Source organism: Oncorhynchus nerka, linkage group LG9a (genome assembly GCF_034236695.1).
Source record: "Oncorhynchus nerka isolate Pitt River linkage group LG9a, Oner_Uvic_2.0, whole genome shotgun sequence".
Classification (NCBI taxonomy): domain Eukaryota; kingdom Metazoa; phylum Chordata; class Actinopteri; order Salmoniformes; family Salmonidae; genus Oncorhynchus; species Oncorhynchus nerka.
This window is the reverse complement of record NC_088404.1, coordinates 61,044,160-61,058,282: the sequence shown is the minus strand read 5'-3', so window position 1 is coordinate 61,058,282 and position 14,123 is coordinate 61,044,160. Positions and strand designations below refer to the sequence as shown.

General features: G+C 41.6%; 1 protein-coding gene across 6 annotated transcripts in view; it reads right to left on the bottom strand.

Annotated features, from left to right (window-relative positions):
* nap1l4a (nucleosome assembly protein 1-like 4a) overlaps positions 1 to 13,708 on the bottom strand; it is a 61,951-nt gene extending 48,243 nt beyond the window's left edge. For 3 of the 6 annotated variants that reach the window (XM_065022742.1, XM_029668807.2, XM_029668801.2), the window contains exons 1-2: positions 13,653 to 13,708; positions 12,547 to 12,593 (exon numbers count right to left, since the gene is read on the bottom strand). In XM_065022742.1, coding sequence (XP_064878814.1) covers positions 12,547 to 12,574 — 28 coding nt within the window. In that variant the 5' untranslated portion in view covers positions 12,575 to 12,593; positions 13,653 to 13,708. Of the gene's footprint in view, positions 1 to 12,546; positions 12,594 to 13,572 lie in introns of all 6 variants that reach the window. The other 3 variants (XM_029668806.2, XM_029668803.2, XM_029668804.2) reach the window with 3 other exon arrangements.
* Between the last annotated feature and the right edge of the window lie 415 nt (positions 13,709 to 14,123).

Genomic DNA, 14,123 nt, shown 5'->3' with positions numbered 1-14,123 from the left:
GAACACTGTAAATTCAACTAACCGGTACAGCTGCAAATGTAGTTGCAGGTCTAGCATTACCTAATGACAGGAAAATGCAATCCAAAACGATTTGGAAGTAAAGATCTAGGTCATTAATGCGCACACGAACAAGCTCAAGTGACTTCAGACGTACAGTTAAAGGCCTGATCACAGACAACGATGACACCGTCTATAAGGAAGGGTTCAGAGACCTGGCAGTGTGATGCCAGGACAACATCTCCCTCAAAGTAACCAAGACTAAGGAGATGATCGTGGACGACAGGAAAAGGAGGATCGAACACACCCCCATACGGGGCTGAAGTGGAGCACGGTGACCACATCACCAACAAACTATCACAGTCTAAACACACCAAGAAAGTTGTAGAGGGCATGATAACGCCTTTTCTGCCTCAGATTTCGCATGGGTCCCCAGATTCTAAAAATGTTCTACAGCTGCACCATCGAGAGCATCCTGACTGGTTGCATCAGCGTCGGGTATGGCAACTGCTTGGCAAGTCATACACTGTTCCCTCTGCACCAGCACGGCAAGCGGTACCGGCACGCCAAGTCTAGGTCCAAAAAGCTCCTTAACAGCTTCTACACCCAAGCCACAAGACTGCTTAACTTCGTGATACTACCCATCCCGCATGCGGGAGTGTAATCATCGCCTCAAACTAATTAGCGTAACGCAGCAGACATAAATATCCCTAGAAAATGTTCCTATTCATGAAAACCACAAATGAAATATTGAGACACAGCTTAGCCTTTTGTTAATCACACTGTCATCTCAGATTTTCAAAATATGCTTTACAGCCAACGCTAGACAAGCATTTGTGTAAGTTTATCATGGCATAATGCTATGCTAGGCTCTGCTAGCAGCAGGCAACATTTTCACAAAAATAAGAAAAGCAATCAAATTAAATAATTTACCTTTGAAGAACTTCAGATGTTTTCACTCAGGAGACTCCCAGTTAGATAGTAAATGTTCCTTTTTTCAAAAAAGATAATTTTTATAGGCGAAATAGCTCCGTTTGTTCTTCACGTTTAGCTGAGAAATCGACCGGAAAATGCGGTCGCTACAACGCCAAACTTTTTTCCAAATTAGCTCTATAATATCGACAGAAACATGGCAAACGTTGTTTAGAATCAATCCTCAAGGTGTTTTTCACATATCTATTCGATAAAATATCCACCGGGACAATTGGTTTCTCATAAGAAGCGATTGGAATAATGGCTACCTTAGTACTTTACGCAAGATTTTCTGCGGGAGCCATCATGTGACCACTTGCTCAATGTGGTCCCTTACAGCTATTCTTCAACATAAATGCGTAAAAAGACGTCACAATGCTGTAGACACCTTGGGGAATACGTAGAAAGCGTAAGCTCATTCGTAGCCCATTCACAGCCATATAAGGAGTCATTGGCATGCAGGGCTTTCAAAATATGGGGCACTTCCTGGTTGGATTTTTATCTGGGTTTCGCCTGTAACATCAGTTCTGTGGCAGACAGTTCTCACAGACAATATCTTTGCAGTTTTGGAATCGTCAGAGTGTTTTCTATCCAAAGCTGTCAATTATATGCATAGTCAAGCATCTCGTGACAAATATCCCGTTTAAAACGGGAACGTTTTTTTATCCAAAAATGAACTGCCCCCTAGTTACAAAAGGTTAACATTTAATTAAATGGCATTGACACCCCCCCACCCGTGTTTTACACTGTTGCTACTCGCTGTATCTATGCAAGGTCACTTTACCCCTACCTACATGTACAAATTACCTCGACTAACCTGTATCCCCACACATTGACGAAGCACCGGGACCTCCTTTATATAGCCTCATTGTTATTTTATTGTGTTATTTTGTATATTTTCGACTTCGGTAAATGTCCTACCACTATATTCTTAAAACTATATTTCTTAAACTTCTTTAAGGGCTTGTAAGTAAGAATTTCAAGGTAAAATCTAAACCGGTTGTATTTGGCGCGTGTCAAAAAAAAAGATTATTTGAAATCCAAATCCACAGTCTAGACTCAATGGGAGTTGACGAGACCAATTAAAGTAACTTACAATACCAAATACTAAGAAAAATGATCACAGAAGAGATCTGGTTAATCAAAAAGGTTATGACAATGTTCTCAGTGTGAAAGATCATGAGGTTCCTGCAGAAAGAGACCGAGAGAGAAAGGCTAATCTGCAAAGGGTCTGAATACTTAAGGTATTTTTATATTCGTTATTGATTCACAAAAAAAAAATCTATTTTCGCTTTGTCATTATGAGATTGTGTGTCGTTTGCTGAGGATTATAAAACAAATTAAATCCATTTTAGATTAAGGCTGTAATGTAACAAAATGTGGAAAAAGTAATGGGGTCTGAATGCACCGTATATCATATGTAGAATGCGCGGAAGACAACTGAACAATCCTGCACTCAGCCAATGAGTACCCAGATATGCCACGGAGAGCACATGAACACAGATGCTGTAGTTTATATTTCACCAGGTAACAGTGAAGGTAGCACGGTTTTACTGCAAACAGATAAGCATTTCTATAGACACTAAACAGTGTCAAGTAGCCAGGTGTTTACTAGATGGGGGCAGCCAACGCAATTTTATAAGCAAAGCCATTTCACAAGCACTTAAGTTACCTATAGTAGGACAGGAAGTGTTGAATTTGCATACATTTGGCTCAGTTACGTCCAAGAACATAACCTTCATTAGAGTAAGGGTCCCTCGCTGCCTCACATGAAAGATGTGTGTTCTCAAAAGCACGGCAACTTATCAGTCTCCTCTGTTCCAAAAAATACTGAATCTTAGGAGTCGATTCAGTATTTTTGGAACAGAGGAGACTGATTAGTTGCCACAGCAGGAGTGTGACACTCAGAAACGGGAGTAGACACCAGGAGTCTATGTGCAAAGAAACTAGAAATCAGTTACTTCGGAGTTCACTCTCCACCACTACATCATTGTTAACAGTTGAAAAGTGGAAGAGAAAGGCAAGCGACAGCAGTGAAGTCCTGTAAGCAATACATTGAGTTCAATGAGAAGGAAACGCAAACTTTGCACGGTGGAATTGAAGTACAGAAATGGTAGTACAGGTACAATGCTTCACCATCTGAAAAGGTACGCACTGTGAGACCCAAACCGTTGCTGGCAACAAGCAGCGCAGGGTTACTGTGAATTAACATGTTTAAAGATTTTTTCTGACCTCGACCAAGCCGGAGCCGCACGTGCGCATGTTGATTTTGTCTATATCCACCAGACGCATTCATGACACGCAGGTTAAAATGCAAAAACCAACTATATCGAGACAAAAAAAAGCATCCATGGACATTTAGCGAGCTTGCTGATGCTAGCTAATTCATAATTTGAGATAAACATTGGGTGAATTTACCTGAAATGCATAAGGTCCTTTTTTTGCAGGATCTTTGTGGAATTTTGAGTCATACAAAATCGTATTTTCTCTAATCTAACAATTAATCCAGATAAAAGGGGAAACCTAGAACAATTTTAGTTTGTTTTCTCTCTTCGTTCATCTTCTGTGGATTTTATTTGGCAGTTGGCAACCAACTTTAAGGTGTATTACCACCACCAACTGGACTGGGGACCTCATTCAATTAGCATTCTTGTTAAAACCAATGAGTAGATGGGAGAGGCAGGACTTGCAGTGTGTTAAACGGAGAACCCTAATGACGTGCACGAGCAGTTTAGATAAATTGACACACTGGGAATCTAAATTACATAAAAAAATCCATCAAAATCTGTCAGTTTAAACGAGAGAAATATTTAACTTTTATTTAACTAGGCAAGTCAGTTAAGAACAACTTCTAATTTACAATGACAGCCTAACCCAGATAATGCTGGGCCAATTGTGCACCGCCCTATGGGACTCCCAATCATGGATTTTTTTTTGTATTGGATGCGTCACAGTCCACTGCATCCGCCAATGTTTCACTTCTGCATCTGCAGTGAAAGATGGCAAAGCTAAAGCCGTGTTTGTCAGACCATGGACCAGCGAAAATCTGTCTTCTCAAAGACGTCTATAGCGTCCAAATTGTGTGACTATGATCCCTCTATTGAAAGATGACACTCAAGAACACTATGGTGTTCTCCCTTTTGTTCTTCAACACCCACAAGTGTCAAGAGACTCGTCTGAAGTCGGTACCACTGAGATGCCAACTTGTTTGGTAGCATCCAAACAGTTTGGGCTACAAATTAATGAGACCCCACGAAGGGGTTCTTCATTTTGCACTACAATCCCCACAAGTGTCATGTTACTGGTCTGAAGGTAACTGGTACCGTAAAAAAAATATATATATATATATAAGAATTTAGAAAGTTGAGACTACCCCCAAAAAGGGCTTAAATGTGTATAAAAGAAATGTATATCCACTGAGGTGTTTTTTAAATTAAATATCTCCTAGATATAGAACAGACTTCAAAACATTTATTTATTGACTGTCCATTTTGCCATTAATAAAGGTGTTATTCAATGCATTTATGGGCTTTAGCAGTAAATGCATTGTTTGTTTATTTACACTGGCTTCCAGTTGAAGCTCGCATCCGCTACAAGACCATGGTGCTTGCCTACGGAGCTGTTAGGGGAACGGCACCTCAGTACCTCCAGGCTCTGATCAAGCCCTACACCCAAACAAGGGCACTGCGTTCATCCACCTCTGGCCTGCTCGCCTCCCTACCACTGAGGAAGTACAGTTCCCGCGCAGCCCAGTCAAAACTGTTCGCTGCTCTGGCCCCCCAATGGTGGAACAAACTCCCTCACGACAGCGGAGTCAATCACCACCTTCCGGAGACACCTGAAACCCCACCTCTTTCAGGAATACCTAGGATAGGATAAAGTAATCCTTCTCACCCCCCCCCCCCCTTAAAAGTGGCTGTTCCACTGGATGTCTTAAGGTGAACGCACCAATTTGTAAGTCGCTCTGGATAAGAGCGTCTGCTAAATGACTTAAATGTAAATGTAATTGTGTAAAATAATGCATCAATATTCTCTGTTTATGGTTATCAACTGTCAAGTTGTCTAGGTGTTGTAATTATTTCAGCTCTGCCCAAACTTGAAAACAGCTTGCTCAACATGTGAAGGATGCAAAGGGACAACTCAATTCCTTTTTAGTGTTTTAATTATGGTTTTGATGCAATTTGTTGAATATGTTGAAACAGTTGATTTGTTGAATAGAGTAGTTGAATGACAGAGGAATAAGGAATAGGTTGATGACCTTAAACAGTGAATAAAGATGCATTAATTTACACAATAAACAATGCATGACACAGCAACAAAACATGGCTTTGAATAAAGTAAACGTTTAACCTCTTACCTCTACCTGGGACGCTTGCGTCCCAACTAGAGCTCTGGAAATGCAAATGCGCTACGCTAAATGCTAATAGTATTAGTTAAAACTCAAAAGTTCATTAAAATACACATGCAGGGTATCAAATTAAAGCAAATTAAAGCTACACTCGTTGTGAATCCAGGCAACAAGTCAGATTTTTAAAATGCTTTTCGGCGACAGCATGAGAAGCTATTATCTGATAGCATGCACCAATACACTACAACAGAAAAGCACAGCAGGGGACGTAAACAAAATAGTTAGCATTTCGGCGTTACACAAACCGCACAATAAAATAGAAAACAGTCATTACCTTTCACCATCTTCTTTGTTGGCACTCCTAGATGTCCCATAAACACTATTGGGTCTTTATTTCGATTAAACCGGGCCATATAAAGCCAAGATATCGTTATATGTAGACTGTGATAAACGAAAAAAACAGCGATTTCACAACGTAACGTCATTTTTTAAAATTCAAAAAGTAGACGATAAACTTTCACAAAACACTTCGAAATACGTTTGTAATGCTACTTTAGGTATTAGTAAACGTTAATAAGCGATAAAAATCATCCGTAGGCGATGTACATATCATTAGCTGTCGTCTTGGAAAAAATTTCAGGAGAGAGCTCTTCCGGAATGATCTGGGCGGAGACCGGAGGTACGTCGTGCCCCTCTTTCGGTTCAACCAAGAATCAAAGAGGATTAAATTCACAAGATACTCGACTGCATGGGGATGCTGTGGGAGTTGAATGCTCGGTCTTATCTAATTCGGCTCACTGTTAACAATTGCTGGAAGTGGCGCAAGGATATTTATTTCCATTTTCTGTGATCAGGTTTTCCTGCGCTTTCCGATGTATCGCACGTTATGTAATAGCCACAGTCGTGATTTAACCAGTTTTAAAAACGTCCGAGGGTTTCCTATACACACATTCTAACCATATGAACGTACTATATTCCTGGCATGAGTAGCAGGGCGCTGAAATGTTGCGCGATTTTTAACAAAATGTTCAAAAAAGTAGAGGGTAGGAGCAACTAGTTAAACAATAATCTAGCACTTCAAGCAATTACTTCTGCAGTCAGAAAATATCCACAAAAAAGAAGTTACCACTCCTACCAGAGTTAAACATGTAAATTGTGCTAAGCACTGGATGCAACATAATAAATAATTCCAAACATTACATACCAGTTGCGTCTTTAGGGTTAAACAATGAGCTGTTTGTATGTTGAGGACCCAAGCAACGCTAAGCCCAAACATTTTATACCCATGCTTATCTTCAAGGTGCGCATGTAAAAGTAGTTCCTCCAGAAATCCTGGCTCAATTTTTTAGTTCCACCCGTGTTTTTGGGTCATCTGCCCTCTTGAGGCCTGGAGTTCTTTAAAGGAAGAGCTGCCATTGTGCTCATGTTTTGAATGTTGTTTTTTGACGCAACACACACACGATCAAACGTACGTGGACACCTGCTCATTAACATTTATTTCCAAAATCATGGGAATTAATATGGAGTTGGTCCACACTTTGCAGCTTTAACCGCTTCCACTCTTCTGGGAAGGCTTTCCACTAGATGTTGGAACGGGGACTTGTTTCCAATCAGCCACAAGAGCATTCATGAGGTCAAGCACAGATGTTGGGCAATTAGGCTTGGCTCGCAGTCAGCGCTCCATTTCATCCCAAAGGTGTTTGATGGGGTTGAGGTCAGGGCTCTTTACAAGCTAGCCAATTTCTTCCAAACCGATCGACAAACAATTTCTTTATGGACCTTGCTTTGTGCATAGGGGCTTTGTCATCCTGAAACAGGAAAGGGCCTTCCCCAAACTGTTGTCATAAAGTCAGAAGCACAGAATCATCTAGAATGTCATTGTATGCTGCAGCTTTTAGATTTCCCTTCACTAGAACTAAAGGGCCTGGCATCCACCAAACACTGATTTGTCAGTGCGGCGAAGTGCGATTCATCACTCCAGAGAAAGTGTTTCCACTGCTCCAGAGTTCAATGGGGCGAGCTTTACACAGGTCCAGTCAATGCTTGGCATTGTGCATGGCAATCTTATGCTAGTCTGTGGCTGCTCTACAATGGAAACCCATTTCCTGAAGCTCCCATCGAACAGTTATTGTGCCGATGTTGCTTCCAGAGGCAGTTTGGAACTCTGTGGCGAGTGTTGCAACTGAGGACAGATTATTTATACTCTTCAGCACTCGGCGGTCCAGTTCTGTGAGGTTGTGTGGCCTACCACTTCGCAGCTGAGACGTTGTTGCTCCTAGACGTTTCCACTTCACAATAACAGCACTTACAGTTGACTGGGGCAGCTCTAGCAGGACAGAATTGACTGACTGACTTGATGGAAAGGTAGCATCCTATGACGGTGCCATGTTGAAAAATCACAGAGCTCTCCAACAAGGCCACTCTACTGCCAATTCGTGTCTATAGAGATTGCATGGCTGTGTGCTCGATTTTATACACATGTCAGCCAAATCCACTAATTTCAAGGGATGTCCACATACATACACACGCAGTTGAAGTAGGAAGTTTACATACACGTACGTAGGTTGGAGTAATTAAAACTAGTTTTTCAACCACTTCACAAATTTCTTGTTAACAAACTATTGTTCTGGCAAGTTGGTTAGAACATCGACTTCGTGCATGACAAGTAATTTTTCCAACAGTTGTTTAAAGATTATTTCCCTGTATCACAATTCCAGTGGGTCAGAAGTTTGCATACACTAAGTTGACTGTGGCTTTAAACAGCTTGAAAAATTCCAGAAAATGCCATGGCTTTATAAGCTTCTGATAGGCTAATTGACCTCATTTGAGTAAATTGGACGTGTACCTGTGGATGTATTTCAAGGCCTACCTTCAAGCTCAGTGCCTCTTTGCTTGACATCATGGAATAATCCAAATAAACAGCCAAGACAACAGAAAAAAAATGTGTAGACCTCCACAAGTCTGGTTCATCCTTGGGAGCAATTAACAAATCCCAGAAGGTACCACGTTCATCTGTACAAACAATAGTACGCGATCATAAACACCATTGGACCACACAGCAGTCACACCGCTCAGGAAGGAGACGCCTTCTGTCTGCTAGAGAGGAACGGACTTCGGTGCGAAAAGTGTAAATCAGTCAAATCAAGTACCTATATCCACAGTAAAACGAGTCCTATATCGACATAACCTGAAAGGCCGCTCAGCAAGGAAGAAGCCACTGCTCCAAAACCACCACAAAAAAGCCGGTTTGCAACGGCACATGGGTTTGCAACTGCACATGGGAACAAAGATCGTACTTTTTGGAGAAATGTCCTCTGGTCTGATGAAACAAAAATAGAACTGTTTGGCAAGAATGACCATTGTTATGTTTTGGAGGAAAAAGCACGGGGGTGGCAGCATTTTGTGGGGGTGCTTTGCTGCAGGAGGAACTGGTGCACTTCACAAAATAGATGGCATCATGAGGAGGACAAATTATGGGGATACATTGAAGCGACATCTCAAGATCAGTCAGGAAGTTAAAACTTGGTTGAAAATGATCTTCCAAATGGACAATGACCCCAAGCATACTTCCAAAGTTTTGGAAAATGGCTTAAGAACAACAAAGTCAAGGTATTGGAGTGGCCATCACAAAGCCCTGTCCTCATCCTATAAAAAAATGTGTGGTCAGAGCTGAAAAAGCTTGTGCGAGCAAGGAGGCCTACAAACCTGTCTCAGTTACACCAGCTCTGTCAAGAGGAATAGGCCAAAATCCACCCAACTTATTGTGGGAAGCTTGTGAAGGCTGCAGGAAAGACACCTTTGACCCAAGTTAAAACAATTTAAAAAGGCAATGCTACCAAATACTAATCGAGTGTATGTAAACTTCTGACCCACTGGGAATGTGATGAAAGAAATAAAAGTTTAAATAAATCATTCACTCTACTATTATTCTGACATTTCACATGCTTAAAATAAAGTGGTGAGCCTAACTGACTTAAGACAGGACATTTCACTAGGATTAAATGTCAGGAATTGTGAAAAACTGAGTTTAAATGTATTTGGCTAAGGTGTATGTAAACTTCCAAATTCAACTATTATTACAAATATAAATTCAGCAAAAAAACAAACATCCTTTTTTCAGGACCACGTCTTTCAAAGAATTCATAAAAATCCAAACAACTTCACAGATCTTCATTGTGAAAGGTTTAAACACGGTTTCCCATGCTTGTTCAATAAACCATAAATTACTTGACATGCACCTGTGGAATGGTCGTTAAGACACTAACAGCTTACAGACGGTAGGCAATTAAGGTCACAGTTATGAAAACTTAGGACACTAAAAAGAGGCCTTTCTACTGACTCTGAAAAACACCAAAATAAAAATGCCGGGGTTCCTGCTTATCTGCGTTAACGTGCCTTAGGCATACTGCAAGGAGGCATGAGGACTGCAGATGTGGCCAGGGCAATAAATTGTAATGTCCATACTGTGAGACGCCTAAGACAGCGCTACAGGGAGACAGGACGGACAGCTGATTGTTACACGTGGTCTGCCACTGCGAGGACAACACCTGCACAGGATCGGTACATCCAAACATCACACCTGTGAGACAGGTACAGGATGGCAACAACAACTGCAGAGTTACACCAGGAACGAACAATCCCTCCATCAGTGCTCAGACTATCCGCAATAGGCTGAGAGAGGCTGGACTGAGGGCTTGTAGGCCTGTTGTAAGGCAGGTCCCCACCAGACATCACCCGCAACAATATCGCCTATGGGCACAAAGCCACCGTCGTTGGACCAGACAGGACTGGTAAAAAGTGCTCTTCTCTGACAAGTCACAGTTATCTCACCAGGGGTGAAGGTCGTTTATTGTCAAAGGAATGAGCGTTACACCGAGGCCTGTACTCTGGAGCGGGATCGATTTGGAGGTGGAGGGTCCGTCATGGTCTGGGGTGTTGTGTCACAGCATCATCGGACTGAGCTTGTTGTCATTGCAGGCAATCTCAACGCTGTGCGTTACAGGGAAGACATCCTCCTCCCTCATGTGGTACCCTTCCTGCAGGCTCATCCTGACATAACCCTCCAGCATGACAATGCCACCAGTCTTACTGCTCGTTTTGTGCGTGATATCCTGCAAGACAGCAATGTCAGTGTTCTGCCAAGGCTAGTGAAGAGCCCGGATCTCAACCCTATTGAGCACATCTGGGACCTGTCGGATCGGAGGGTGAGGGCTAGGGCCATTCCCCCCCAGAAATGTCCGGGAACTTGCAGGTGCCTTGACGGAAGAGTGGGATAACATCTCACAGCAAGAACTGGCAAATCTGGTGCAGTCCATGCGGAGGAGATGCACTGCAGTACTTAACACAGCTGGTGGCCACACCAAATACTGACTTACTTTTGATTTTTACCCCCCTTTGTTCAGGGACACATTATTCAATTTCTGTTAGTCACATGTCTGTAGAACTTGTTCAGTTTATGTCTCAGTTGTTTAATCTTGTTATGTTCAACCACATTTTTAAGTTTGCTGATAATAAACACAGTTGACAGTGAGATGACGTTTCTTTTTTTGCCGAGATATATATTGCGTACGTTTTCACACTGAGGTTGGAATAATACTGTGAAAATGACCTTTTTTTTTTTTTAATGTAATTTGTCAAGTCAGTTCAGAACATGGTCTTATTTACAATGACAGCCTAGAAACAGTGGGTTAACTGCCTTGTTCAGGGGTAGAACAACAGATATTTACCTTGTCAGCTCAGGGATTCCCTCTAACCAACGCTCTAACCACTTGGCTACCTGCCACCCTAGGTAACCCTTTTAGTGTAAGAGTTGTTTGAAAAGACTGCCTTGAATTTCAGCCTGTTTAGGTGGGATGGTTAATAGAGCAATAAGAAAGAGTTCCAAACCTCTGCCAATAACAGCTAGTTCTCAGTTTTCCCCTCCCAGACAGTACTAGCCAAATTTTTACTTGAGAAATAGCTATTTTCTAAGATACTATATTTCTTTTTGGCCATTTGAATTGAAAACAATCACAATCTGGGTAAATTGTTACCCAGAAATATGATGTTGGGATAAAAACGGCTGTATTGGACCTTTACAAATGTTCCATTATTCATATCTCTAGATGCTAGCTATCAAGATAAGAACATGTCAGCAGCTCTGTGACCAGGGTCGTGTTCATCATGTCCCACAATGGAAAACATTTGTAAATATTTGGCGATGGAAAAAGAAAATGGGTGGTTCAAATCCGACAGGTCTAGGCAGTCCCTCCCAGTTTCATTCCGTTTTCTTCTGTTCGTTGCCTAAGACGAATGACAGGCAGTTTGTGCTGATCCAACAGGCTTTTGCTTCCCATTTATATTAATAAATGCCCTCTTTATGATAGCAAAGATGCAGCGAATGATTGTTCATACTTCTTTCAATCGTATCATAGCCCTGCTCGTGACTAAATATTACATGGCCCATTACTTCTGTATAAGGCAGTGAGATGCTACATGCAAAATAGTCCGTTGTGAAATAATGAGCTGAGGCTTAGAAGGAGTGATCTAATGGTGGGGCAAGGAGGCACTTGGGTTAAACCAATAGCTCAGTTTGTGTTGTGAACTTATTTGCAAAGCACACACACACATACAAACAAATAAACACAGGGCACCAAGTTCCTGTTAACTCTGACAAAGAGGGTGTCATGTTCCTGAAAAAGGGTTGTGTGTACAAAGAAATGTTCACATCCTAGGGGATCTGAAAAGCTATTATCAAAAGGAAGAAAATACAAAGTATTTCAACAGCATCCAACAAAGAGGAATGTTATGCAGATATAAAATTGATTGATGCTTTTAAAATGTATTTGTCTTCCAGAGGTGACAGAATTGGCACGATGCTGAGGTTAGGTACAGTGCAGGAAAATCCATGACCCTATGACAGCCTAGATCAGAGGCTGTCAGATAAAACAGATGGCAAATTGAGACATGATTGTTCCATAACCGGCCATCAGAGTCGAGAGGTTCATCGAACTCAGCCGGATGGCTGAAATAAGTTTAATTCCTACATCTTCATTTCATATTTTAATATCAGATTTTGTATCCTCAAATCCTCACTAGGAAATAGCTATCTTTCATAGAATTGAACATACAAGTGTTGTCTGATTTGAGACACTTGATGTAAACTGATTATGAGTAATAAAATTGGTCTTACACGGGCAGAGCAGATACTTGCCACATTCCTTCACCACATTAGATCACACAGAACATACCTCTGCCTTCAGCTTTGTTGGCCTCCATCGTAACAGCTCCTTCTGCTCTGTAGCAAAATAGATACAGGGGTCAATCTGGGAATTAAGTGACTTATGCTCTTAATAAACTTGGCATGCTTGTGTGAAACATAACTGGAATGATAGGTAGTTAAAACTATGCTCATAGGCAGTGCAACAGTAGTGGTTAGGTAACTTTGCTAGCATTGTTAAATTAACGTAGCTACTCCCAAGAGTTCCTGACAAGCCTATTGTCAGTAACCAAGCCTGTCAGTTGACTAGCTAACTTAGCTAAGATCTGCTGTTTGGCTGGATATCGAATATGTAAAGTTAAAGTGACGGCCTTAATAGGTATTGTGAAATCAAAATGAACTAGCTTGCTCCAGTAACTGGAACACAACAAGCCTCCAGAGCGCAGTTAGATCACGCATTATGCTTGCCTTTGGCAATAATGATACATTGACATGCTACTTTGCTAGCGTACCTACAATAGCTAGCTAAGATTGTTTTACGTCGGACCGTGTCGCGAAGAGAAATGTCGTATTACCAGATCCTCAAAACAACGAAATTGACATGTCATGTCTGTACGCATTAGTTGCCTATCTGCTAGACAATTCTAGCATCCACACAAATAACTCTGGGCGGTGCCACAATTATTTGACAGTAAACGTTAGCTAGCAGTAACGTTAGCGTGCTAGCTGATAGCATGTTCGCATGCTGCCCCTCAGAAACATATTTTATGGTCAACAAAAACCCGGTAACACGACAGCAAGTAGTTAGTCAGCTAACGTCACACACAGAAAACACTACCAAACGACGAATATTAATGGTCGACCACGACGGAAAAAACTGTTCATATAAGCTTGTTTCTCCTTAAGTCAAATGCCCCCACTCAACGAGCCACATGACATGTGGGAATCTCGCTAACTAGCCAAGCATTTGTTGCTAACAATCAAATGTCACAAACAGTAACTTCTCTGACACTAGCAACACGCCTCTGACAGCTTCTACAATTTCACTGTTCAATACCTCCTGTTGAAACACAAACAATGTAACAAAATCCAATGAGAATAGCTACTTAGATATCTGGCGAATTCTGCTCTCTTTACCTCAGGGTCTTCTTCTTCTTGAGAGTTTTATGGCAGATTACACCTATGGACGTTTTGCCGCCACCTACTGTACAGGGTTTTGAAACAAAACAAAAAATAATATATTCCATTGCGGGAAGGGGGACCCGAGATTTTACATTTTTTTTACCCTTATTTTACCAGGTAAATTGACTGAGAACGCATTCTCATTTACAGCAACGACCTGGGGAATAGTTACAGGGGACAGGAGGGGGGATGAATGAAACAATTGTAAACTGGGGATGATTAGGTGACTGTGATGGTATGGGGGCCAGATTAGGAATTTAGCCAGGACATCAGGGTTAACACCCCTACTCTTACGATAAGTGCCATGGGATCTTTAGTGATCACAGAGAGTTAGGACATCCATTTAACATCCCATCCAAAAGACAGCACCCTACACAAGGCAATGTCCCCAATCACTGCCCTGGGGTATTGGGATATCTTTTTTTT